Source organism: Ruditapes philippinarum, unplaced genomic scaffold (genome assembly GCF_026571515.1).
Source record: "Ruditapes philippinarum isolate M1 unplaced genomic scaffold, ASM2657151v2 ctg4698_1_1_1_1, whole genome shotgun sequence".
Lineage (NCBI taxonomy): Eukaryota > Metazoa > Mollusca > Bivalvia > Venerida > Veneridae > Ruditapes > Ruditapes philippinarum.
Genome location: NW_026852530.1, coordinates 1 through 27,805, shown reverse-complemented (window position 1 = coordinate 27,805; position 27,805 = coordinate 1). Strand labels below are relative to the sequence as shown.

Here is a 27,805-nt window from a genome sequence, read left to right as displayed (position 1 = left end):
ATTTCCATATCTATATGAAAAACAAAGATATCTTATAACACATAAAATTGGGTAACCGTAATTAATTGAAGGAAGTGGCTAGCCGTACGGGCCCACACTTTTCAAAATTATATGGAAGTCGAAAATGCATGTGTTATTTTATGACTTTAAGCGAGGATTTTAACCAAGAAACTGCAATTGTCTTTGTATGTTTACTTTTTAGAGATTAATTGCCTTGTTGGCTACAGTAAAGAAAGTACGAATATATATTTTTGTCATCTCAAGACGTCGAGAAAAAATAATGTTTGGTTGCAGTTGAATAACATCAATTGAAATAGTTTACAAACTGATCAATTTACCAACTCTACATAACCCAAGTTTTAAAATTTTATGTTTAATTTTAGAGAGAACTAGTACATTTTTATGAGGCAGCATCAATAGCTTATTTAATATCATACAAAAAATACAACAATTATATATTTTTTCTTGCCTTAAATAGTAGAAATGTAACTTATGGAAAAGTCATTGAACAGTATTTATCTATAACTCATTTTAATGTACATGTTTGTAGTTTTGAAATAGTTAACTGAAATATAATGTCACAATTAAATTTCTATAAAAAAAACATCAAATTATTTTGTAATATTTATTTTTGCAGTGCAACCTGTTAACATTATACAATGTATACAATATATATCTTAAAATCTTATGTGTAGCAAATTTTTTCATTGTCATTTGAAGTAATTTTGGCCAATATTTTTTGTCAAAAACCTGCACCACAAAAAAACATGCACAATGTTTATGAAGATGGCTATTTGTAACTAAGTATTATGGCATTTTTTCAACATATTTAAAAACAGAAGTATTCTTACAGGTCAAATCAATATAATGATAAAATGCATATATAGCTAATAAAAATAAGCTTTGAAAAGTGTCTTATATGTTTACATTTATGAACGCATCTATTAGCTAATAACTAAGAATGCTATGAATAGTAGTTATTATTTTTAAGGTCAAATTGGAATTCCATATTTTTAATTCAGTAATGTCAAAACCCCTTGCAAGGATAGAGTAGGATATATATCAATTTTATTGCTTTCATTTCTAATAATTGCAGATTCACATTTGGGAATTTGGGGAAAAATATTTTTGGGGAAGTTTTAAGAAATAAAGGGTGAGTTAAATTTCCCTTGGGCATAAAACTTTTAAAAAAAGGAAAAAAAAACCATGGCCACAAATTATTTGGATTGGAGAGGTAAAAATTTTGTAGGGTTTTTTGGGGTATACTCAGGGGACAAAATTTTTCATTTTTTTGAAAATTTTGTAAAAACCCACTAACTGAGTGAGTAAATTTTTAAAATTTCCCAATTTCGGAAAATGATTAAAAGATATTTGGAGGGCGATTTATTTTCTGTGGGTATTTGTTAATAAAACCCTCAGCCCTTAAATTTTTTTTTTTCCCAAACCTAAATTTAAATTTAATGTAGTTGATAAAATGTTTTTTAACTCAGCAAAATGAGTTTCTTTTGATTTAAAGCTTTATAATTGCATGTCATTTTAAGGAAAATTTTTTAAACTTCCCTTGAATATATACCCTTTATTTTTAACAATTTGGTGAGGGGTGGTGGGTTGTCTGTGTTTTGTTTTTCCCTTTACGGGAAATTTAAACCCAAAATGGAAAAATTTAACCCTGTAATTATAATAATATTTTTTGCTAATTTATAGAAAACAGGAAAAGCTTGTTTACTTTTAGAAGTACTGGTAAAGGATTTCAGTATTTCTTTCTTATTTTTTATGTACCATCTGGTAAGACGAAAAAGAAGTTAACCAAAGTATCACCTCTTGTAGAGCAAGTGAAATGTTTTGGTAGCACAGGAAATGGTAATAACTCTTACATACATTTTTCTTATAATATTCTTCTGATGTTTTCTAGTAAGAAATGGGTAAGAATTGTGTTTTTATTTTCTTGTGTCGGTTATAATTAGCATTGTATTACAAAACTTATATAAAAATGTTGAGAATGATTTAAACTGTTTGGAAGCCCAGGATAATTAATTTATTACTAGTTATTTGAATAATGTTTTGATGTACCTACAAACATTATTTGATATTTTTAAGATCATATGATTATGTTTTTGATTTACAGGTCGCCATTTGTTGGGTGTTTTACAAAATGGGGAGATATTTGTGTGGCACAAAGACAAAGATATATTGAAATTTATTGAAGGATTAGGGACTATAACAGATACATATCAGACAGGTAGCTCATTTCATGTCAGCTTATTTATGCACTAGTGCACAAAGTGATATTATATGTATCACAAATTTAACTAAAATAAAATCTTTGGTCAAATAAGAGCCATTTTCATTTTAATGTTAGCTGTGGCCTAGTGGTAAAAGTGTTTATCTCTCAACCCAGGATTGTGGGTTCAAGACTTACTGGGGTCAGACAGTGTTTCTTTATTATAATAACAGTATTTGTTGGTTTACATAATTTGACAATGGACTCTAAGGTGAATCAAACAAGCTTAAAGTGTTTTTCACAATCAGGCTAAATATTATTTAAACAAGATTAATTTTTTGTCAAATATTTTCATAATATGATTAAAAGGGTCTTATTCCAGATTTTATACTAGAAAATTACCTTTAAAAGATAAAAACATATTTTTTTAATTAATTTTTAAAATAGCTAACATATTCCAAAGATTATAAAGAATTATAGTGTATTATAACATATTGTAGATGGTCACATTTCTATTATTTTAATTTTGAATTAATTTATTTTTATTCAGAGCAATGCCATATTGATGCCTCGGATGACTGTTCTTATGTCTTTGTTGCTATTGGGAACAGTTCATTTTTGCTATGGGTAAAAGAAAAGGGAGAATGCATTCTCAAGGACAAGGGAGACCCTGCTCTTAAAGGATCTTGGCACAGAATTGCGGTGCCTGAGGGAATGGAATTACCACCCTTGACATCAAGGGAGTGCAGCATGGCTAGTGTTTTCTATGAGAATACTGTAAGCAACCTTCTTTTGTACTGACACAATAAATGTTATCCTGAACTCAGCAAATGTGGGTTTTTCCAAGCTAATCCCCCATCCAGGACAAACTTTTACCATTATAGCTTCACAGTGCACAACTGGTCACAATAGATTAGTCAATCTCTTGCAATTATACTCAAAGCTGTAAGTGTGAAAAAAAAAATTGTACCCTAGGATTAGCTGGGAAAGAACAAAATATTCTTTATTCCGGAGTTAGTCTATTAACTACATACTGGTAGTTCATCTTCATGAGAATTTCTTCTTTGTTTTATACATGTAGTATACATGTAGATTTTTAAATTTTTGAAAATAGTTAGAAGAGTTTATTTTAAATTTTGAATAAGATTTTCTATACTTTAAGGTTTAATTTTTATCTTATGGTAAATGATTTTGGAATTTTGGTCATTTAATGTTTTTGTTTGATTTTCTGTTGATTAATATAAAATGCTTTTCTAGTTTTTTCTTGCCTTTTTGGGTTTTTTGGGGAGAATTTTTTGGGCATGTTGCAGTTTCCAAAAGTGTTTTTAAAAATGAGACTTGTTTTAAATGTTGCAACATGATTCTCAAATTCCCAAAATCCTGTTTTTGCCCCTTTTGGGAAAAAAGGTTTTGTAAATAAAATTTCTATGTAAAACGTGTATTTCTGCTTTAATTCTAAATGCCATATAAAAATTTCCAACTACTATCTTTATAATGCAGTTGTCTGCCATTCAACCAACATATCATTTGTTATAACTCTACTATATTCACAGCCATGTTTCTTTTATATGTAGTGTTATTACTGGTTTGTCCAGCAAGTGGAATTTCAAGTAAATTATTTAGTCTTCAGCACTAGTTATTAGCCATTCCATACAAAATAGAAATCCTGAAAATAATGTTCTTGTTTAAATCATTAGCCAAGAAATATATTTGATACAAAGCTAAAATGAAATTAACCATAAGCCTGCTAGTGGCAACTGAATTTATCCGTGCCATCTGATCCAAGGTCTGTAATGTTTAATATTCAGTCAGTATGTGTTTTCAAATTTTCACTAAAAATGATAAATGGTTTTGTCTCGATTGAAAGATGGACAAGTACATTTGAGATATATTTAGCAAGGTAAAGGTTAATAAATACATGTAGATACATTTGTTTTATTGGAATCATGCTCATCATCATCATGTACATTTACCAAAAGCTGGTAATACTTGAAAAAGTTTTTTTTAAAAACTGATATTTAAAAATATAAACTTTGTAATTGTTTTCAGCTTTACAGAACAGTTTTGTTGTTGTATTTTAGTTTGCCACTGTTCAGCGCAGAATGGAGTTTACTGGAGTATCCTTTCCAACAGATGCACCAAGACTTTGAGCCAGTGTTCACACAAGGAGCTTACATCTGTAGCTACAATAAGAGTGGTCAGGTGCTAGCTGTGGCAGCCAATCAGAGGTTCCCTACACGGACAACCATGTTATTTGTGTCACCACTGACTGATACAGTACTTGTTGGTGGAATGAGAAATTGTGGTGTTAGGGATATTGGTAAATCTGGGAGGTAATGTGTGTTTCGATATTATTTATGTATAAGGAAATCAAGATCATATCTTTAACAAGATCAATACAATTTGACAACTGTTTATATTTGTTTTGCTTGACTATTATATTTATGTTATAGGTAGAGCTATCCTACTCTCCACACTTTTGGTAAAGCATTTCCTACCACCCCTTTTATTTCCTGTACCCTTTGAAAAATTGCTTTAAATCTGTGTATACTTGTACCATTATTCCCACTTCCAGGCAAGATGACATAACTCTGTCATGGATTTTGACAAATTATGCCCCTTGCAACTCTTGTTATATCTTTTTGCAGAATGCTTTGAATTGTTAGCAAAAGTAATATTTTTCTTCAATATTTTTAAATGAATTATTTGTATGAAATTTGAAAGGATTGATGCTATGTTTAGATTGCATGTTGAAAGAGTATTGTTTTAGCAATTTTTGTTTTGTTTCATATTTTACAGAGATTATTGGGTAGCAGATATAGCCTGGACATCAGACAATTTGTTTCTGGCTTGTATACTGAAGAATGGCAGTGTGTGCCTAATTCCCCGTCTTGGAGACCCTGTTGCTATACAAACACAAGGTTGTTCAGTGAATATGGGACCAGCTTATTTCCTCCCACTTCATCCAGCTATATTTGTCAGGTCTGTTTTTTCAAGTTAAAAAAACAGAAATGTTGTTATTTGTTTTTTATTCTGACCTTTAAAGCTGCATACCAGGTGTATGCTGATTTTAATGAAAGTACAATAGTTGTTTTTCATTTGTTGAATTGTAATTTCCTCAAAGTTTTTACTAATGACCCTGCAACAGTTGTTTAAGTTGTCAAGTTTCACTATGTTTATATTTTACAGTAATAATCAAGGAAGTCTTGAGCCTTCAGCTATGGAGAAAGATCCTATGCAACAACACTTTTCATTGGCCACTCATCCAACATTACCTATAGTTCTCTTCTCTGATGGTTTCCTGGTAACAGTAGCTCAACTTCCTGTAGAGATGACATCAGTTTCTGTGATGAGAGATTTGGTTTTAGACTCTGCCAGATATTTGAAGAAATTGTATCAACAGGAAGATCTGGACATGACCGTAGCAGATGCATACAAACTGTCCAAAGGTAAAATATCTGTCTTTTGATATAAGAAGGTGTATAAATCAAAAGTTTTGTTTTTTAAGTTTGTAACTTTGGAAACTTTAAATGTTATTATTACAAAGTGTTATGTAGATTTAAAATGTTTATCAACAGTAGTCAACATTTCACTTCAGTCTACTTTATTACAGAAGCAGTATATGTATTTTATATATACGTATTGAGCTAAGTTTACAATGTTCTTTATTACATTATTTGTCTAAATAGATTAAAATAGATTTTATTGAGATTTAATTTTGATTTACATTTGTACTTTATTAATCATTTGCTAACTGCTCAGGTCAAAAAGGCTCCAAACAATCACTATTAGACAACAAGAAACAGAGGGGAGCATATCAGTTTGAATTGGCAGAGGTCTCTTTGAATGCTACTCATGAAAGCAATACCAGTATCATAGACACAACCAACAAGTTTGGCTTTGATCAGTTTGGAGCAATAGGAAATATGGACGCTGGAAAAATAGTATTTGGAGAGCCAGAAATGATCTCAATTGACCCTAACTTGACATTTTCCGGGTTAGATGGATCTGATGCCCTCCTGAAATACTTAGAGGAGTCAATGTCAGCTTTGACGTTAGTGTGGAAACTTGCCTCATCATACTCAGATGTATGGACCTCTGAAGTTGATAACATTGCTAAAAAGACAGTCCATAATTTTTCAAAGATTTTTGAGGTTGTACTTGATTGCCCGGCAGTTGAAGCTATCATTCCAAGCCTTACTCCTAGACAAGGGTCAGCGATACAAAATCCAAGAGTGTATAACATTATAGTAGCCTACAGAAATATCTTACAGCTGCTTAGATTTGATACATTCAATCAGCATCTTATTACGGCAGCCCTTAGACTGGTTCACAAAACAATCACTCTGATGTTATCAAGTAAAGAACTTCTTAAGACTGACCCCAGGTTGAAAACTCTTTATGGGTGTTACAGTCTATTGAAACATGCTGAAACCAGTCTTAACCGTGTATATGTCTGGGTACAATCACAGAGTCAGACTGGCACTCCAAGAAGTGATGGTTCACCTCATACATTTGAGCCAGCTGTAATGGTGAAAATGGCAATGCAATCTGCAGGAAGTAGTAGTGGTGCAAGAGGAGTTAATTTGGATAGTCGGGGACAGTTACCAGGAAAGAGGTACTGATTTCAGAATAGTCTTTTTACATTTGTTAAGGCCTTTTTCAATAGCAGATTCCTTTTCTACATCTAATTACAAGCGACAGTAATTTGTCAGACATATTTGAATACTTTTGCAAGGTGACTGATTTATGTGTTATTTCAGTATATAAAAATTGTCTTATATATTTGCAGACTTGCAGCCACATGGAAGATGCTGTATCATCATACAGTTGAGTACCAGTCAAAGGTCAGACAATCTGGTGACCTCAATCAAGAGCTTAATAACACAGATAAATTGATTCATGCCATACAACAGGTACTTCAAGAATCAGACGCACAGATAACTCCAAGATCTGCTTCTGCCAAGGTGTCAGCAGGTTAGTTGTTATAATCTGACTTATTCCTTCAATTTTTAAAAAAAATATCAATATTTATACTGTTTGATTATTATATTGGACCTTCCTACGATTATTTTATAGGCATTCAATATCAAATAGCTAATTTTGAGGAGCCAATGTTAATTACTGTATTAATTTTGCATATAAAAGAGTTTTCTGTTTTAAATGTGTGAATGTGTTTTCTCAATACTTAATTCTTGTTCAATTCACATAATTTCCTTTCAGTATGGTTGAGGCATGCTTTCCCATTTGAGTTGTTGTCCAGTTCTGATAGTTTCTTATATGCTAATGATAGTACTACCAGCTTTGATCCCAAAACCACAAGTAGTCCAACTCCCAATATGTCTACTGTTTCAAATAATAACAACTCTTCTCAAAATGTGAAAGGTAGTCCAAACATTACCTTCACTTGGAAGAGTTCTGGGAATGAAAGTCAGAATTCATCGTCCACTCTAAAGATGAATCATGTTGATCATATTGGTAACAACTCTTCAGTAGAAGTAGGGTCATACTCTTCCTCCCAAAAAGAGAACACCAGTTCAAACCAAGGAAATCTCTCTCCAAGCATCGATGGCAATAAAATATCTCCAAAAGTAACAGAATTCTCCTCTTTATCTAGTTTTGAATCAGGAACAGGAAATGGTTTCACACATTTAGCAAGATCAAAATTTAAGATAATAACAAAACTAAAATCAGCCATGGCAAAAGTTAACAAAGCTCATGCAAATGACTCTTCTGTTCAAGTTGGTTCCTTGTCTACATCATCTAGTGGGAACCGGTCATCTGGGTCATCAATGATAAATGGAGTAATATCAAAACTGAAAGTTGGGTCAGTTTCTCTTTCCCCTAAAGAAAGTAGTTCCAACACTGGGTCATCATCCATGCCAGTTGTTCTGTTAGATATTACTGAGCCTGGTTATTCCACAATGCATGATAAAACTACAGTAGATATTGAGCAAGATATGCCCAAGTCAGAAGGCTTTGACCTTCATGATACAAAAGATTTTGAAGTGTCATCAAAAACTGATAGTGATAAGCTAGAATGGAAAAAGAAAAGGAGGGAAAAGAAAAGGGTCTATGCTAGTAAGCTTTGCACTGTTTGCTGTTGACATTAAGCTGGTGATGGGGTGATTTCATGTCAGTGTATATGTTGCATTTAGCCTTGCATTGTTTCATGAGAATTCAATTTATTTTTTCATTGTCAGCATTAATGTAAGTGTCATATGACAATTACTCATAGACAGAATTACTCAACAGAAATCATATCATTATACCTCTATGTGTTTCACTCTCAATATAAGAGATGGAAAGTGATGAATGTACTGAATTTATACTGAATATTGAGGGATGGAATACTGGACTACTGTAAATGATTATCAAATTCGTTATTTATTGTCATCTCATTGCATAATCTTAAGATTTCATTTTCCAAAGTAATTTTTATGGCTATTATATGAGTAATCCTTTTGTAATTCTTTGACAAAATGTTAGTCTCTCAGAGATTACCACTTTTATTTTCAGTTATTTACTTCACTTTTATCAAGTGTTTGTTTTATACAAAGACTGCAAGTTATGTTTTAATGGTAAAGGCCTATTTACACTTAAGCTTTAGTTTATATGAATTTGCTTTAGTTTGATTGTGTTGAAAGCAATAAGCTTATTGAAAGAGTATCAAATCTGAAACTGGAACCAGTCAGTACTAAGCAATGAGTGTAAATTTTCTTGCACATGGAAACAACAGTTTGTCATTTATGGGAATTGAACCCAGCAATCCTTAGATTAGTAGTTCAATGTGTTCACCACTCAGCCATGCTGCTATCAAGAAGGTTTTGCACTTTTGATTGCTTCTTGTTGCTGCTTTATTTAAAATTAGACCCTTAGATTATTGATACTAACACATGGGGATGTATTTTGTTTTACACAAAATCTTAACTTCAAAAAGTTACTTTGACCATTTACCTTACCACTTTTGTATAGCATAAATTCATTGTATTCTACTGGATTTTCAAATGATGCCTCAATTTCCTGACTGTTGTATAGGATTTCTTTTGTAACATGTATATAGTGAAGATTTTTGGAACTTCTTGCAGGTGATAAGTTGAGTGTAGATGGGGAGCATACACTGGCTGTCGAGGCTTGGAAAGATCAGCTCAAAATGGTTGCTGGTAGGTCATTCTGAGTGTTATATATATAGATAATTTATTATCCCCCGCCGATGGAATCTGGAGGGGGATATAGTTTTGGCGTTGTCCCTCAGTCCATCCGCCCTTCCGTCCGTCCGCACTCACAGGACAGTAATTATGTGGCTAGAGGGACAATAGATAACTGTTCTTTCTCTTTGATGTCATTCATTCCGTAATGCTTTTATGTGGCTTTTTTCTTTTGTGTGGCTAAAAAGAACAATAGAGAGAACAATAGAGTAGCCACATAATTACTCTCCTGTTAGAACTTTCGTCCGTCCGTCCGTCCATCCATCCGTCTGTCCGAATTCGTTTCAGGGGTAGTTCTCTGCAACTACTGGCTGGAATTCAACGAAACTTTATGGGAATCATCAATATCAAATGGAGATGGGCATATCGTCAGCTTGTTCCGGTCAGACCCTTTAACTCAGAGTTATGGCCCTTGATTAGTTATGTAGTATGCATATAGAGTAAAAATCGTTTACGCACTACTTGTCTGCAACTACTGGCTGGAATTCAATGAAACTTTATGGGAACCTTCAATACCAAGAGGAGATGCGCATGTCGTCGGCTTGTTCCGGTCAGACACTTAAACACAGAGTTATGGCCCTTGATTAGTTATGCAGTATGCATATAGAGTAAAAATCCTTTTCGCGCTACTTCTCTGCAACTACTGGCTGGAATTCAATGAAACTTAATGGGAATCTTCAATACCAAGAGAAGATGCGCATATCATTGCCTTGTTGGGGTCAGACACTTTAACTCAGAGTTATGGTCCTTGATTAGTTATGCAGTATCCATATAGAAAAATATTTGTTTCCTCACTACTTTTCTGCAACTATTGGCTGGAATTCAATGAAACTTTATTGGAACCTTCAATACCAAGAGGAGATGCGCATATTGTCGACTTGTTCGGGTCAGACATTTTAACTTAGAGTTATGACCCTTGATAACTTAGGCAGTATACAACCAGAGCAATAATTGTTTCCATGCTACTTCTCTGTAACTACTGGCTGGAATTCAATGAAACTTTATGGGATACTAAGAGGAGATGTGCATATAGTCACCTTGTTCCGGTCAGATACTTATAGCTTAGATTTATGGCCCTTTATTATACCCCCACCACAAAATGTTGGGGGGCTATAATGGATTCGCTTTGTCGCGTCGGTCAGTCGGTCGGTCCGTCCGTCTCCATTTTCGTGTCCGCTCTATAACTCCTATACCACTTGAAGGATTTTCTTCAAACTTGGCTCAAATGTTCACCTCAGCAAGGGGATGTGCAGAACCCATGTTGCCCATGTGTCAGCTCAAGGTCAAGGTCACAATTGAAGGTCAAATATCAAACAAAATCATATATTAGACAGTATGTCGTGTCCGCTCTGTAGGTCCTACAATAATTGAAAGATTTTCTTCAAACTTGGCTTAAATGTTCACCTCAACAAGGGGATGTGCAGAACCCATGTTGCCCATGTGTCATTTTAAGGTCAAGGTCACAATTGAAGGTCAAATATCAAACAATCAAATATTACACAATATGTCGTGTCCGCTCTGTAAGTCCTACACTAATTGAAAGATTTTCTTCAAACTTGGCTCAAATGTTCATTTCAACAAGAGGATGTGCAGAACCCATGTTGCCCATGTGTCAGCTCAAGGTCAAGGTCACAATTGAAGGTCAAATATCAAACAATCAAATATTACACAGTATGTCGTGTCCGCTCTGTAAGTCCTACACTTATTGAAAGATTTTCTTCAAACTTGGCTCAAATGTTCACCTCAACAAGCTTATGTGCAGAACCCATGTCACTCTTTTGCCGGCTTAAGGTCAAGGTCACACTTGAAGGTCAAAAATTGACTTAGAAAATGTTCTTAAATTTTAACATAAATCTGAATATTTCTGAATCTAGGAAAGGTATTTGCTTGAAACTTATAATATATATGAAGTGTCACAATTAAGATATGCTGGTCAAGTTTCATAGCTCTGTATTGCATTTTAACAAAGTTATGCCCCTTTTTATTCTTCAAATTTACATACAATCACATATTAGACAATATGTCGTGTCCGCTCTATAAATCCTATACTAATGGAAGAATTTTCTTCAAACTTTACTGAAATGTTCACCAAAACAAGGTTATGTGCAGAATCCATGTCACCTTTGTGCAGGCTAAAGGTCAAGGTCACACTTGAAGGTCAAAAATTGACTTAGAAAATGTTCTTAGATTTTAACATGTTCTTGAATATTTCTGAAACTAGCACAGTTATTTGCTTGAAACTTGAAAGATATATGAGGTGTCACAATTACGATATGTAGGTCAAGTTTCATAACTCTGTATTGCATTTTGACAAAGTTATGCCCCTTTTTAAGTCTTTAAATTTACATACAATCAATACTAGACAATATGTTGTGTCCCCTCTATAAATTCTATACTAATGGAAGGATTTTCTTCAAACTTTTCTCAAATGTTCACTCCAATTGGGCGATGTGCAGAACCCATCTTACCCTTGTGCCAGCTTAAGGTCAAGGCCACACTTGAAGGTCAAAAATTGACTTATAAAAAGTTTAGTATATTGGGAAAATGAAAGGTTATTTGTAACTGTTTCGAACATGATTTGATAATAGATATTTTTACTATTACCTGTACAATTAGTCTTTTTTTCACCAGAGCTAATTTCTTTTTATGTATTTGTGCCACTTAAGTTATTCCCTTAACCACCTTTCCAAGTCGTCTTCTGTCAAGGACATTGGTGGGGGTATGAATCGCATTCAGCGATAGTTCTAGTTAGTTATGTAGTATGCATACATCTCATTGGCATTTCCAGATATTACTATTTAACACAAAGTTATGGCTCTGTTATTGCCCTGAATATTTATCAAGTTCAAAGAATATTACTGTTTATGCCATGATTAATATAGAAATCAAGCCATGTCTTCAGTTGTTGTGTTAATAATAACCAGTATTCGGCGTGGGATATAAATTCATCGAATTTGCTTGTTAAGATATATTCGCCAATAAATTAGGACCAAATCTTGCTATCTTTTAAAGTTTTTTGAGTACAAAGTATAATTGTATTGATTTTAGCCCTTACAAATCTTATTATAAGTGGTTTTTAATGCCTTTTAGTATTTTGTCATTTTATTAGATCTAGGATTGCAAATATAGACATCAATGAATGCATTTTCACTCAGTGAATAGCAATAAAAATTTCCTTCTGTTCAAGACTCTTTATTATTTGCTTTACACTTCACAATATTGACTGGTTACTGAATTATAAAACTTACTTGAATATTTATGAAGGTGTGAAGAAAGACAGTCCTAAAACCGCCAGGATGTTACACTCAGTGTTGTTTACATATCTACTGAAAGATGATCTTGCTCAGACAGTTGAGTTTGTAGACACTCTGATATTACAAGCAAGTATTGACACGGCCATGAATTCCCAGGAACTACCAGCTTATGATGACGGTACACGACCTCCTTTGATGACCCTTGTCACTCATAGGTCACAGGTGAGTGGCAGTAATTTTCAATTCAAATAGGAATAAATGATGTAGAAATTATTTATAGATAATTCATGAAATGATCTGTGCAAGTCAATTTCTTAAAAGACACACTGGCATACAGTAGCCAAGCAAGTTTTTTATGTGGTCATCCTTTGTTCTTGCTCTTAAGGAGTAATTACAAAAATATGAAAAAAATGACTTCACATGCAATTAATTATTAAATATTGATCAAAATACCAAGCATGTTATGTCTAGGTATAGCTCATCATTGTATAGATATTTCTATAATTATATATATAGGATTCTGAGGAGGAAGAGCTGGTACCCTGCATCAAGAACAAGTCTATACGTCAGACAGTACAGACTATTGCCCGGTTTATGGCGGCATATTTTAGTAACCAGACCATGTATATCTACCCACCCCACAGTGCTCAAGCTTTACCTACAGTACATATGACTTCTGTACCAACAAGTTAGTTATCTTGTTTTTTTATTATACATTATCAGGTGTTATCAAATTTTGGCATTTGTTACAACTCAAACAGCAAAATTATCTCATTTTGACCATATTTTAAGTGTTTGTAAGGTAATTATTGGTTCATTATACAGTGGAATTTTTTTATATATTAAGTATTTAAATCTTTTATTCAATATCTAACAGAAATATAAGAAAATAAAGCTTTCTTACGAAGTGAAGTTCAAATTACATGTTTTTCAATGCTTTTTGTCACACTGAAATTTATATGGTAAAAAAGTAAAAAGTTGCTGTTAAGGAGATTTCTTACTTTCTATTCCTAGAATGATACCTCATTTTGTTTTTAGAGTAAATATTTATTATTCTTCTAATAACTTTAGGATCTATATTAAGATGCTTTTTGCAAACTGGAATGCTAATAAATCTAATATCAAGAGTTAATAACAACTGCAAATAAATGAGCCGCGCCACGACAAAACCAACATAGTGCATTTGCGACCAGCATGGATCCAGACCAGCCTGCGCATCCGCGCAGTCTGATCAGGATCCATGCTGTTCGCTTACCAACCCTATTACAAGTAGAGAAACTGATAGCGAACAGCATGGATCCTGATCAGACTGCGTGGATGCGCAGGCTGGTCTGGATCCATGCTGGTCGCAAACACACTATGTTGGTTTTGTCATGACGCGGCTCATATGTTAAACATTTAGTATACTGATACATTTGTTACACAATAACAGAATGCTGAACGTGTTTCAGAAACAAGGATTATTCCCAAGTATCATGAGGATATAACAAATGTTATAACACGTGATGGTTTAAGCGGGATCTGGACTACAGAGAGAACTGTCGAGTATTTGTTGATGAGTGGTCTAGTTTGTGAGACAGCATGGTTTGCTCATAAGATGGGAGACTGGAAAACTGCCTATCTACTTTCTGTTGCCCATAGTAACCATAGAGAAATAGCTCCACATCTATATCAGAAGTAAGTTATTTCAGTTTCTTATTACATTTGTTAGTGTGTTCAATTCATTTTTAAAAGTTAGCTGTGGACTCCCTGTGAGACTCAGGAAACTTTTGCAATGATTTGTGACTGTGTTATTCCTCATATTTAATTGTGAGATCTTAATCTGATTAAGATATTAGATAATTAATATAAGTTTTTCTGAAGCTTTCTGTTGTGATGATTTCAATCAAGACTGTATTGATAATTACAAACTTAATAAATATTACTTTTGTATCTATAGAGAAAAAATAAATACAGAAAATTGGTTTGATAGGTTACGTTTTAATCAAGTGATATTGCACATATACCAAAACATTTAAAGTCAGACAGTTTTCATTTCCATGCAGCTGACTAGATATTTTAATTTTGGATCATTTATCTTCAGTATCTTTGATATCAAGATACCAAATACATGTATAATGGACTGATGCAATTTAATACTGAACAAATTGTATTCAAATTTAGAAAGATAAGTATGAAATACAAATGTAGAAATATTTGTCAATATTTTTTGCAGGCCCAAGAAGCCCTTACAGTTACCTGAGAGTTTGACACCACAAGCTATTCTACAAGAAAAACTAGAAGTTCTTATAAAATCTAACAAAGCTGATAGTGCACCAGCTGGGGCCAACAAAAAATGCAGCAGATGTAAGTCTTTATTCCCAAGTTTTTGTATTCAACCTGAATGCTTTAGAAGTATAGTAGGCTTTGTTATGATTAGTTAGTTAAATGAATGAGGAATTGATAGATCCCTACTCTGACCTTTCATTTGAATAACATAGATTAAACCACAAACATTGGCATGTGCTCTTTTGTTAACAAATATGTGGTGGTGAAATTTTTATTGTATCCACTATTCTGATAACTTGAATTAGACAGGTCAGGGATCTATGCAATGCATAACAGAATTTTCTATAATCGTGTATAATTAAAACAAAAATTTTCAGGCTCTTTTGAATGATGGTAAAGTAACAGCTAAAGCTAAAGATAAAAACAAAACAATTCTGCCAGTTGAGGTACTGTCTTAATGCTTAATGCTGTTTACTTACATGCCATTTGAAGAGTTTGTATTTTGGTGTATATGAGTTAGTGGATGCCATATTGCGGTATTATTGATTTTGTCAGATTTTACTTCTGGTTCTTCATTTCAAGGTTTGATTCTTTTATATTTTGAATCATAATAATAATAATATATAGACTAACTGAAAGGGTGGGTAATGCACTTTTTTTGAATGGAACAATACATTCCTAATATCTGAGTAACTTCTTTTTCATTGATTTCAGACTTGATTAATCAAAGACATTCATACTTGTATTGTAAGTGTATTAATATTAAAACTTCTTGTTTATTTCAGACTTCATTCCGATCAACCAGGAGACCAATATAGGTCAGCTGACTCATACAGTTGGTGATATGATGACTGCAGGTATTGTGTCAGATGTTGAACTTGCTCCCTGGTTCCTGGCAAATCTCACAGACAAGCTTAAAAATGTTGTATCCAGCTTGCCAGTCCTGGTACCAGAAGAATTCTACCTCCCGGCTCCGCCACTATATTGCCCCCAGGCTGGCGAGGAAGAAATGGTAAAATATTATATCAGATTCTTCAGATATTGTTTAAAAGTCATTTGTATCTCTTAATTAAAAGATATATTATATCACAAGTGATACAGTTACTTTAAATTGATCTTGTGTTTCAATCACCATGTAAAAAAGCCTAAGTTTCCAAATTTTAAAATGAAATCTGATTAATATCCTCAATTAAGCTGCTTTTAAGACATAACATGAGATATTAACTTTTGTCAGATTGTAAAATCATTAAATGTTAGCATTTATAAAACATTTATAAAATCAAAAGTGAAATTATGCTCATTTTTTCCCTGTTCAGTTAAAGTAGGTATATATTTTAAAAGATTGGCTGTTATGATGGTGATTGACCATTAATAGATAATAAAAAATGTTTATAGTATAATATAAAAATAACCTTTATTATAAAAGACTGTCCCAGTGTTCTTCATTTACAAATATTTATGAAGAATAATGCAATGTTTGTTTATTAAACATGAAAGACTCATTATTTCCAAACAAATAGGATTGAATAAGAAAAATCACTTCTAGAAAAATAAACATTGCATGTTATGTTTAATATGATAAGAGTTCATTGCATTACTATCATAACTCTACCTTGAAGTTAATAAGGCATGACTGTATTGGCAGTGATTCTTTGGAATGCAACTTGTGTGTATTTTTATCGTGGCATACATGAATTAATAATATATATTTATTTTTGTCTTATCAATAATACCTGAAATTGATTGGTTTCGTTATGAAATATTTAAAATATTTATAGAATGATATTGTTCTATTTTTAGGGCAGAGATGACCCCACAGTGCAGTATGAGAAAGAACTGAGACTGGAGATCTCTTCTATTATACAACTTTTATTGGTAGCCTTTAACTCTGCCCACCTCACACTGCCAACAGCAAGGTGGTACATACAAGATCTGTTTAAAATGCAAGAAAAAGCTTCACAATTTAAGGTAATGGGAGTTTTGATACATGCTTTTCATCTTTTTAGTTTGTCTAAAGTGAAAATATATTTGAATATTAAAATTATGAAATATATATATTGATTCCATAATCTGTTTCATATAAAGGGGATATTTGTTTGTTTTGCATGTAAGATTGAAATATACTTTCACTGAGTGAACACCAGATGCAATATTTTCACAAGTGGCGAAGCCACGAGTGAAAATATAATAGCTGGTGTTCATGAATGAAACATATTTCAATCTTATATGTAAAACAAATAAATTTTCTTTTTATTAATGCTTTTTTAAGTGATTTTGAGTATTTTTTACTGATTTTGCCGCGTAACGTCGCGCATTCTCCTTCGTGATGTCATCACATCATGACGTCACATCATCAATTTTGAAATATAGTTCTGTTAAATTTTCTAATTTTGTTACATTTTTAACACAATGTATGGTGACATCGACTTTCTTTTCCTAAAGAAGCACAATTTACGTATGTCTGCATTTATTTCTGCCTGTTATTCCATTTAGTTATGATTTTCTTTTCATCCGCATTCTGATATAGTCCGGCTACAGTGAAAATTATATTTTATAAATTTCACTAGTGGTTTATCAGAATATAATCATCTGATATATTACAATAAAACACTGGAAAGCATGAAATAAACATGTATATTGGTTGACCATAGCTTTTATCACAATGATATACATTATTAGGCAGACCTTTATATACATGTATATATATATATATATATATATATTCCAGTGATCTCCTGAAAAATGTAATAATTTGTGATGCTATCAAAATTTACATATTTTATAAGTTAACAATTTTCATTGAAGAATAGAACACTGTTGCTGTAGTGAAACTTAAAATATAGGAACATGACTTTAAGATTTATTTTTGTTTTGTTTACAGGCAACAACAGAAGGACCTTGCCTTGAGTTACCAGAAATTCTCCAACAGTATAAGATTCTACGATCAGATATAGTAGACTTCAGAGACAATCCAAATGTCCTTAAAGTCATGTCAAGTTTCCGAGATTTTTGCACAATATTATGGATGTTACATGTACGTGACGAAATGTCTTTACATCTAAGGAAGAGAGGCAAACAACTGGTGAATGATACCAAGGATGGCCAGGTAAAATTATAGTTCTTGCTACTTCTCTACCAGATAATACTACTAAATAAATTTAATTTTTAATTTATTTCAATGAATGTTCAATGATGAAGGTTGTTGTTCAACCAAAACTAGTAGAATAATAAATACAGTTAAAACTTGACCCGGTGTTGACATTGATTCCTCTCTCTTCTTTTTTGTATTTATTTCAATGAATTAAATGAATATCAGTGATTTTTAGGGCCAATTGGGGCTGAAATTTGACCCCATTTTCTTCCCCAGAAAGCTATTTCTTAAATTCCTCTTTAAGAGTAAAAAAAAAACGTGATGCAATTTTCCCCTATCTATGGGCCCTACCACTATTCCCCTTAAAGTGGAACAAAAACACTGAGTATGATACATACTCAAATAATGTAAAAATTACTTTCCTTTAACTTACAATATACTCAAGTACAAATGTTCCCCCACCTTTATCCATTAAATGCCTCCTCAGCTTTTGCAGTTAAGAATACAATTATTTGCTTTTAAAAAGTGATGTAACCTAGCAAGAAGCTTACATCACATACATTGAACAAAATTTACCTGAATAGAAAGTATCTTTAGAAATTATAATGTGAAAAATAAAATCCCTTTTATTCATTTTCAGGAAAGTCCTGAATCCACGCTGGGTCAAGAGTATGTGCAGGAATGTTTTAAAATACTGAAATGGGCTGTTCATATGTTGGCATTCAACCAATATTTAGCTGATGAAGATTGCATTCGTAAGGTCATCTTATCACTCATCCTTGAGCTTCCATCAACTGAAGACACTGCTGATATATTAGCTGAACATTTTTACTCACCAGAATTCTTCCCTCCAGAGGTGCAAGAAAAATTAGAGAGACTTTTGTCAAGTTGGCAAAGTGTTGAAATAGTACCAGAGGACGATGGAAAGTCAGCACGTCTAGACGAGGGTGAAGAAGCAAGAAGAAGTGCAGACATGGATGACGAAGATGATGACGGATCTGTGAGGAAATCTGTGACATTTTATCAAGCCTCACCAAGAGCTAAGACATTATCTGTGTATTACTATAAACAGTGTGATGTCGTACAGAAAGTTCTCAAAAAGAAGCGTAAATTCTTCGGTCAGTACAACGAGTTTGTATTTTGTGCCGATGGTGATAATGAAAACACAGAACAGACAGAGATGAACAATATAGGGGCTATTTACATTGGATCTAGACCTTTTGAGACAAAACAGTCTTACCTTGAGTTCTTGGACAGGTTTTATGCCATTTGTTTTACTAAAGTCGTTGAGAAGGAGTCAGAGTCAGGTAGGTCATCTATGTACCCATTGTTGATGCCATTTGCTAAACTTATCAGAGATGCAGAATTTGAAAATTTCTTGAGTAAGCATGAAGAAACATATCAGAAGAAACCAAGTTCAGTTGTTATGGCTTCCCCTAGAGCAAAATTTATCAGGAGCCATAGTGAGTCTCATGTTTCAGATGCGTATGAAGCCAAGAATTCACCAACATTTGCAAGAGGAAGGAGCTTGTTTAAAAGTAACAGCTCTACTGATGTTTTACACGGACACCATAGAATGATGCGATTTGAAAGTGAAGGCTCATTGCTGACGAAAAACTCTCCAGGACGATCTAAAGGGGGAATGCCATCTCCCTCCCGGGCAAAACCTAACATGACAGGGATGGCTTCACGATTTTTTCAGTCTGAGGAAGTTTTATATAAGGACGCAGGAGATAGTCAAGAAGCTCATTGGATCCTTGATGTAAACTTTGGCCAGCGTTATCTTGCCCTCCAACATTTACTGGACTACCTTCGTCACTGGGCTGGCAAACAACATTCTCTTGGTCTTCATGGGAAAGATATTGAGCTAAAGCCTACAATGAGGATTGAAGTGCCAACACAGCTTGTTGTGCTCGGACTTTGGTTGCTGGAAAATAAATATAGTTCTTCTAAACAGAAGAGACCAGAGCCTGAAGTTGTAAGAGAAGTGAATGATCATGTTCCTGTAGAAAGAAAGAAACAGAATGCTCTAGGAACTGTAGAAGAAATAACTGAGCGTGACAGTTTCACACAGGTCTCAAATATGCCAAGATCAAGGTCGCATAGTCCTAAAGGTCAGAGGTCAAGGTCTCACAGTCCAAAAGCAGATGTATCAAGGACAGCAAGTGCAGGATTTGATATGTCAAGGGATAGGACTCTGGACTATGTTAAAAGTATAACATCAACAATGGAAGAAACTGAACTGAAAAGTGCATACAAGAAAGTGTTGGATGGGTAAGCTGCAATTTTATTTCTTTGCTTATTTAAAAAATTAGAGTGTATGTATCATTATCATAAATCAATTAACATTTTAGTGATTTATCTAATAATGCTAGATTTATAAATATCTTGATACATGTATATTTTCATAAACACATATGCCATGCATATATATGTTAATTTTAATTAAAAAATAGTTCACTAGATTATATTCATATAAAGAAATAGATTTTAGAGAAACAATGAAGTTGATAAATATAATTTGCACATATTGCTTAAAATGTAGATTTAACAGGAAATAACTTTAGTTTTTGCACAAACTCTGTACTGATACACTTATCATAATGTTTAGAAACATTCATTGATCAATATCTGATGTTAATTAAATTCATGTGATATTGTCCCATTTCTAACTAAAGGACGAGGTATGTTTTGTAGAATGAAACTATATAAAGCATTAAAGAATTCTTATTTTTTAGATCTGTGGTTCTGGTAATACTTGCAGGTTATTTTTAGCTCACCTGTCACAAAGTGACAGGGTGAGCTTTTGTGATCGCTTTTCGTCCGGCGTCCGTCCGTCCGTCGTCCGTCCGGCGTCCGTCCATAAACTTTTACTTTAAATGACATCTCCTCATAAACCACCAAGCCAATTTCATCCAAACTTCACAGGAATGTTCCTTTGGTGGTCACCTTTAAAATTTGTTCAAAGAATTTAATTCCATGCAGAACTCTGGTTGCCATGGCAACCGAAAGAAAAAACTTTTAATATCTTCTTTTAAAAAACCCTAAGAGCTAGAGCTTAGATATTTGGCATGAAACATCTTCTAGTGAGTGTCTACCAAGTTTGTTCAAATAAAATCCCTGGGGTCAAAATTGGCCCCGCCCCAGGGGGTCATTGATTTTCCCTATATGCATATAGTAAAAACTTAAAAATTCTTCTTTTAAAGAACCCAAAGAGCTAGAGCTAAGATATTCAGCATGAAACATCTTCTAATGAGTGTGTACCAAGTTTGTTCAAATAAAAGCCCTGGGGTCAAAATTGGCCCCGCCCCAGGGGGTCATTGATTTTCCCTATATGCATATAGTAAAAACTTACAAAATCTTCTTTGAATGAACTCAAAGAGCTAGAGCTAAGATATTCAGCATGAAACATCTTCTAATGGGTGTCTACCAAGTTTGTTCAAATAAAAGCCCTGGGGTCAAAATTGGCCCCGCCCCGGGGGTCATTGATTTTCGTTATATGTGTATAGCAAAAACTTAAATAATCTTCTTTGAAAAAACCCAAAAAGCTAGAGTTTAGATATTAAGCATGAAACATCTTCTAGTGAGTGTCTACAAAGTTTGTTCAAATAAAAGCCCTGGGGTCAAAATTGGCCCCGCCCCGGGGGGTTTGATTTTCCCTATATGCATATAGTAAAAACTTAAAAAAATCTTCTTTGAAAAAACCTAAATACCTAGAGTTTAGATATTTGGCATGAAACATCTTCTAGTGAGTGTCTACTAAGTTTGTTCAAATAAAAGCCCTGGGGTCAAAGTTGGCCCCGCCCCAGGGGGTCATTGATTTTCCCTATATGCATATAGTAAAAACTTAAAAATTCTTCTTTTAAAGAACCCAAAGAGCTAGAGCTAAGATATTCAGCATGAAACATCTTCTAATGGGTGTCTACCAAGTTTGTTCAAATAAAAGCCCTGGGGTCAAAATTGGCCCCGCCCTGGGGGTCATTGATTTTCCTTATATGTGTATAGCAAAAACTTAAATAATCTTCTTTGAAAAAACCCAAATAGCTAGAGTTTAGATATAAAGCATGAAACATCTTCTAGTGAGTGTCTACAAAACTTGTTCAAATAAAAGCCCTGGGGTCAAAATTGGCCCCGCCCCGGGGGGTCTTGATTTTCCCTATATGCATATAGTAAAAACTTAAAAAATCTTCTTTGAAAAAACCTAAATAGCTAGAGTTCAGATATTAAGCATGAAACATCTTCTAGTAAACGTCTACAAAGTTTGTTCAAATAAAAGCCCTGGGGTCAAAACTGGCCCCGCCCCAGGGGTGTCATTGTTTTTAACTATATGTGTGTAGTAAGAACTAAAAAACTTCTTTTAAAAGACCCAATGAGCTAGAGCTTAGATGTTTAGTATGAAATATCTTCTTATGGATGTCTACAAAGTTTGTTCAAATAAAAGCACTTTGGTGAAAATTGGCCCTGCCAGGGGCAGATGGGGGGTGGGGGGGTGAGATCATTGTTTTTCATTACATGTGTGTAGTAAAAACTTAACATTGTGAAACATCTTCTAATGAGTGTCTTCCAAGTTTGTTCAAATAAAAGCCCTGGGGTTTAAACTGGCCCCGCTCAGGGGGCCTATATACAGGTGAGCGACCTCAGGGCCATCATGGCCCTCTTGTTTATCAGTAGTATCAGCTAACACTCATCCTGCTGAATTTGTTCAGCTTTAAATTTGGAATAGTCCAGATTATTTTTTAAAAGGGATTTCAATATCAACATGCAAAAATTTAGTCACTAACAGTATAGAGCCTGTTGACAAGTGGCCAGACTGCATGGATGGATGGATGGCTGTATACTACTGGCAAAGCGCTTATCTCTCAAGGTTCCAGCAGGTTAAGGGTTAAAAAAAACATGTTGGGTTTTTTTTCTGGACAAGAAAACAGATCATATTTAACAACAATAGAGTCGTACATTATGAAGTTATTATGATGTCATCTTGTCATTCATTTCTGTTTCAGTTATAGAATTAAGGAGTAAGTATATACACTGACGTAGATAAAAAAAAAAAGATGCTTATTTCAACATTTGTATATATATTTTAGCTAGTCAGTGATAGATATACTAATTATTATCAGCATGCAGAAATAAATCTGTTACAAATCTGGTACTAGGCATTTTCTGTAACAAAAATCATAAATTTTAAATATGAATAAGTGAATTGTAATTTTTTCAAGGCATGCTGGCTGGCTCATTTTAAATAATGGTTAATGTCTATGTGCCTTTAAAAGCTAGTAGAAGATTTATTACTGCATGTTAATTGAGATGACATGTATATATATTTATTTACTTACATTGAATGTTTTAATGTATGTCTTTCCTTTCCTCAAAATATTCTTCTATGAACTATCACCTGTGGCCTTTACTTTCGTTCTTTCTGACCATCATACGATTTTATGTAAGGGTCATTTAACCCTTTGATCTGCTTTGGTTTTGGATATGGAAATTTAAAGCATTTCAATATCAAAATACAAAAATTTGGCTACCAACAGTACAGAGCTTAGTCAGACTGAACAGACATATAGACTGAAGTCTGCCAAGGATCTATACTAGTGGTTAAGACTAATCACTTTGGGTTCCAGCGGATTAATAAGGGGAAAACTTCTGTGTTCTAGGGTAGGGAGGATAATGTCTTGCCTATACTACTACCATAAAACTAGGCCAGCTACTCGGTTTCAGTAGTAACAGTACTATGGTACATGTTTGTTACAATCCATTAAATAAGCAATAAACTGTTTCCAATTTAAATCAGGTCAAGTCCGTTACCCAAATTTAGTAAGAGGAAGGTAAAAATTGAATAGCATGAATAAATGTATCTAAATTTCATTTCATCCTCATTTATCATTTGTAATTTCATTTATACCAGTTACTTTACTTAACACAAAGATAATGCATAGATCCCTGACCAGTCTAATTCTAATTATCAGATTAGTCTATACAACAACATTATATGTATTTGTTAACAAAATAGCACATGTCAGTGTTAGTGGTTAAATTAATTATTATTCAAATTAAAGGTAAGTGTAGTGATCTATCAGTTTATCAATTCACCAAAATAATCTGAACTCAGAACTGTTCCTTTCAAAGTGCATTAAAAAGATGATTGTTTCATTGAGAAATTGATAATAATAAAAACATCCCTGCATGTCCCAAATATAAACCAATAAGATAAAAAGTCCCTCTTATCCTACTGGTAAGTTTTGAACTTTTGAAAACCATAAACTGTATTTAGGAATTTAATTTCTATGCCCTTAGAGTCTTGCATGTTTCATTTTTCATCTCTGTTTTTCATTTTATGTTTAACTTGTGGTTTGCTGTGTGCTAAATGTATGTAATCTAGCCTGTTTATCTCTTTAATATGTGTGTGTATGTGTGTATATGTTAAACATATCTTTTACACATTATATTCTCACTGATGTATCTAGATATTTATCATTTCATGAAGCATGTTCATTTTATTGTGATAGGCATCAGTCGTCATTTATAAAAGAAAATCACTTTTTACATCTGTGTCACACTGTCCAGTATACTTATATTAATAAGGGACTCCACTGAGGCTTTACATGACAAGAATGGAAGTACTTTTTCCAGATTTGTGTAGGTCTGATCCAATAAAATGTTTGCAAAAATTTAGATCATTCACTCTCTCTGTTTGTCCAGAATTGACCATTTAAACAATTTTAACTTTAATCACACAAATAGTTGCACAAAAAATTGATTTTTAATTTACTTCTGAGAATATTTCTTAATTATCATTTGCAATGTTTTTTTCATTTCATTTGCCCCAGCTTATCTTATATATATATATAAGAATTTCAAAATTTCGGTTTTAAGTTTTTGGACCTCAGTGGAGCTCCTATAACTCACCTATAAAGTCAGAACATCAATAAGACAGGGTCCTGATTTTACCATAGTCAGTGTGCTTTTAAATTGGATAAGTAAATTAAGGGTTATTACTTGTACTTTCAGGGGAGATGACAGCAGCTCTCTAGAAGTTAGCTCCCTTGAACCTGATGACATGGATTCACTTACAGCTGCTGGGTAAGAAAAATTTAGTTTTTGTTGATAATATTAGTTGATTATAAATTATAACATCTCTCTGAGAAGCTAGAATTTTTGTAAGTATTATAATTTTCCGAATTTTCACTGTAAAAAATTATTTTTAAATGCAGTGAAACATATTTTCCGTATTTTTACTTGTATTTTGCCTGACTACTTTTTTCTAAATTCAGCCATTACACTAAACTAAAGAAGGGGAAGCTTTTCTTATTGTTAGGTTAAAGAAGAGAAAAAGTATTTAATATAAGTTTTTTTATAAATACAGGATTAATTTTATCTCATGGTATGAAAATTATCATATTTCACTTGAGACGGTAGCTACTCGTCAAATATTTATTTTCATACCACTCAATGAAAATGAATCCTGTGTTTATAGGGAAAAAATTTAACAAAAACTTCAATATTAAATTTTATATTTTAAACATTTTTGATATATTTTTGTATATGATTAGATCTGGCAGATCAAGCAGAAGTAAAGGAAGGAACAGACGTAAGAGCCCAAGGCTGGTGGAGTCTAGTCCCGAAACCAGGAACAATTCGGCTCTTAATCATACACTTCAGTTTGATGGTTCCCCAGAGCGTGCCAACAAGCAAACACCTCAGGTTAGTCATACTGTATTTAGATCAATTTAGATGCTGGGTGTCGGAGAAATATTCATCAATGATTTAGTCTTAGATATTTAACTGCTTGATACATGTATTTCATCTCATTACCAAATTAAAGTTTTAAGAATAACTACACTTCATACATGTATTTAACTCGATGCTAGTTTCTGTAAGATAACAGAAAAAACTAAAAATACTTTTTATTTGTCTAGACTGTCTGTGTACATACTTTATTTAATCGCCAGTTTTGACAAAGGTTGAAATGCTTTATATAGCACTGTGACCGTCTGATGCTGTCATCTTTCTCGTTACTTTGTGATATTAAATCATAATCTTTGGGGAAAGTTTTCCTTTAAAAGCACATGCTAATCTTTACATGTTTATTTTAAGTATGGTCTGTATGTGATAAAAGGCTTTCTTTGCATGTATTTTTAACATATTTGTAATGCTTTATGATCAATAACTCGGGTAGATTATTATTTCTATAGATCAGTGCATATAAAATATTCTAGTTAACTACACATGTATTTAATTTTGAGTGGTAGGTTATCTCATAGAATGTTATTTTATAGACAAGTACGCCAGTGAGGAATCGCAGTCCAGCAAATCGTGCTCGTAGAGCCGAAGTTCAAGGAGACATATCACGGATATCACTGCCCCCTAGTGGTGGAGTTCCTGGCCAGTACACAGCACCACCTTCTGGTTACAACAGGTTTGATGTTCTTAAAAATCCTATTATGATATAATTCATTTTGGATATAATACACTTTTTTCATGAAAAGTATAGAATTAAAATATTGAAATTTATTAAGATGAAAGTAAATTTTATTTTTTACTGAATTAATAAGTAATGAAATAAGTTATTAATATTGTTATTGACAATGAATATATTGTATGAATTAGATTTAAATATAGATGCAGCTGTTTTGTGTTTTGACAATAATACCCTTCTTGCTACAAACAGTAACAATAAACATTGATAATGATGTCATTTAATATATAAGTTTGATGCCCAGGACCAAAAAAAAACCCTCATAATAATAGGGCCTGCGTAACTAGATCATGTGACACAAGCATTACAAGCTAGCTTTCATAATGCCTCAATAAAAGCTTGTTTGTATGTGTATGTATTGATAAGCTTGATTGTTTTGTGTTTAGTTATTAAATTATTCATATTATATAAGAAATGATACCAGCTTGTCAAACACTTCAGAGTGGGCCATTGTTAATTTAGCATTCTGGTAATTTTTTTCTGGTTTGGCTCCACAATACATTAACCTGTTAGTACAGCCCCTACTTTCCATATTTGGCTTAAAACAGACAGTTCTAGAGCTGATCAGTCTATGATAGTGTAATGTGACTTAATGCAGTATCATGTAAATATAGTAAGGATTTTTACTCTCAGCAACTAGAAAAACTGACACCTATCTGATAAGACGATTGCTGAGTAGATGTTAAATGAAAAATAATATACATGCACAAGCCCCTATATATTTAAAATGTACAAAATCAGTGTTGAATCACAATTCATTATGGTATCAGAATTATATTTTACAACTTGTTAATTCAAATTTTACAGAGGTGGACTACCTGGAGGGGACCCCAGACATACAGCACCCTCTGTTGGTGATCAGGGGATTATGTCTCAGCAACCAGGATCAGCGGGAAATGTGAACCTTGCTGGAATGGATTTAGCACAACAATTACAACATATTGTTAGAGGAGAACTAAGAAGAATGATGGAAGTAAGTTCTATTTACTCGTGATATATTGTACATTTTCAAGATAAGCTCTTCCAGTTGAGAAAAAGTTGATATATTCCAGCATTATAACTTGATAGATTGAAATGGAGTTTTGTTATCTGAGGCAAAAATGTGCTTAAAATAGGTTTAGATTATGGAGTTATCTTTGTTATCTTCAGGTTCAGCATCAAAGTATGATGGCTATGATGGGTGCCCTGGATGGTCAACCTCCTGTTGCTTGGCAACCAGAAATTCCTGCCAATCAAAGACAGGGATTATCAAGGTCACCTACCAGGGAAGGTAACCAGGATCTAACT

At 33.2% G+C, this 27,805-nt stretch overlaps 1 protein-coding gene across 1 annotated transcript in view; it reads left to right on the top strand.

Moving 5' to 3' along the window:
* Positions 1-27,803, top strand: part of LOC132716298 (ciliogenesis and planar polarity effector 1-like) — a gene marked incomplete at its 3' end in the record, with an annotated part of 30,435 nt that extends 2,632 nt beyond the window's left edge. The window contains 24 exon segments of the mRNA XM_060699549.1: positions 1,705-1,860; positions 2,126-2,239; positions 2,772-2,998; positions 4,271-4,554; positions 5,021-5,203; positions 5,411-5,670; positions 5,984-6,839; positions 7,014-7,198; positions 7,439-8,302; positions 9,310-9,384; positions 12,694-12,905; positions 13,200-13,371; positions 14,135-14,360; positions 14,899-15,029; positions 15,737-15,963; positions 16,752-16,919; positions 17,833-18,057; positions 18,683-20,316; positions 23,043-23,057; positions 25,051-25,122; positions 25,593-25,743; positions 26,319-26,458; positions 27,326-27,491; positions 27,668-27,803. Coding sequence (XP_060555532.1) covers positions 1,705-1,860; positions 2,126-2,239; positions 2,772-2,998; positions 4,271-4,554; positions 5,021-5,203; positions 5,411-5,670; positions 5,984-6,839; positions 7,014-7,198; positions 7,439-8,302; positions 9,310-9,384; positions 12,694-12,905; positions 13,200-13,371; positions 14,135-14,360; positions 14,899-15,029; positions 15,737-15,963; positions 16,752-16,919; positions 17,833-18,057; positions 18,683-20,316; positions 23,043-23,057; positions 25,051-25,122; positions 25,593-25,743; positions 26,319-26,458; positions 27,326-27,491; positions 27,668-27,803 — 6,879 coding nt within the window.
* Positions 27,804-27,805: the final 2 nt, after the last annotated feature.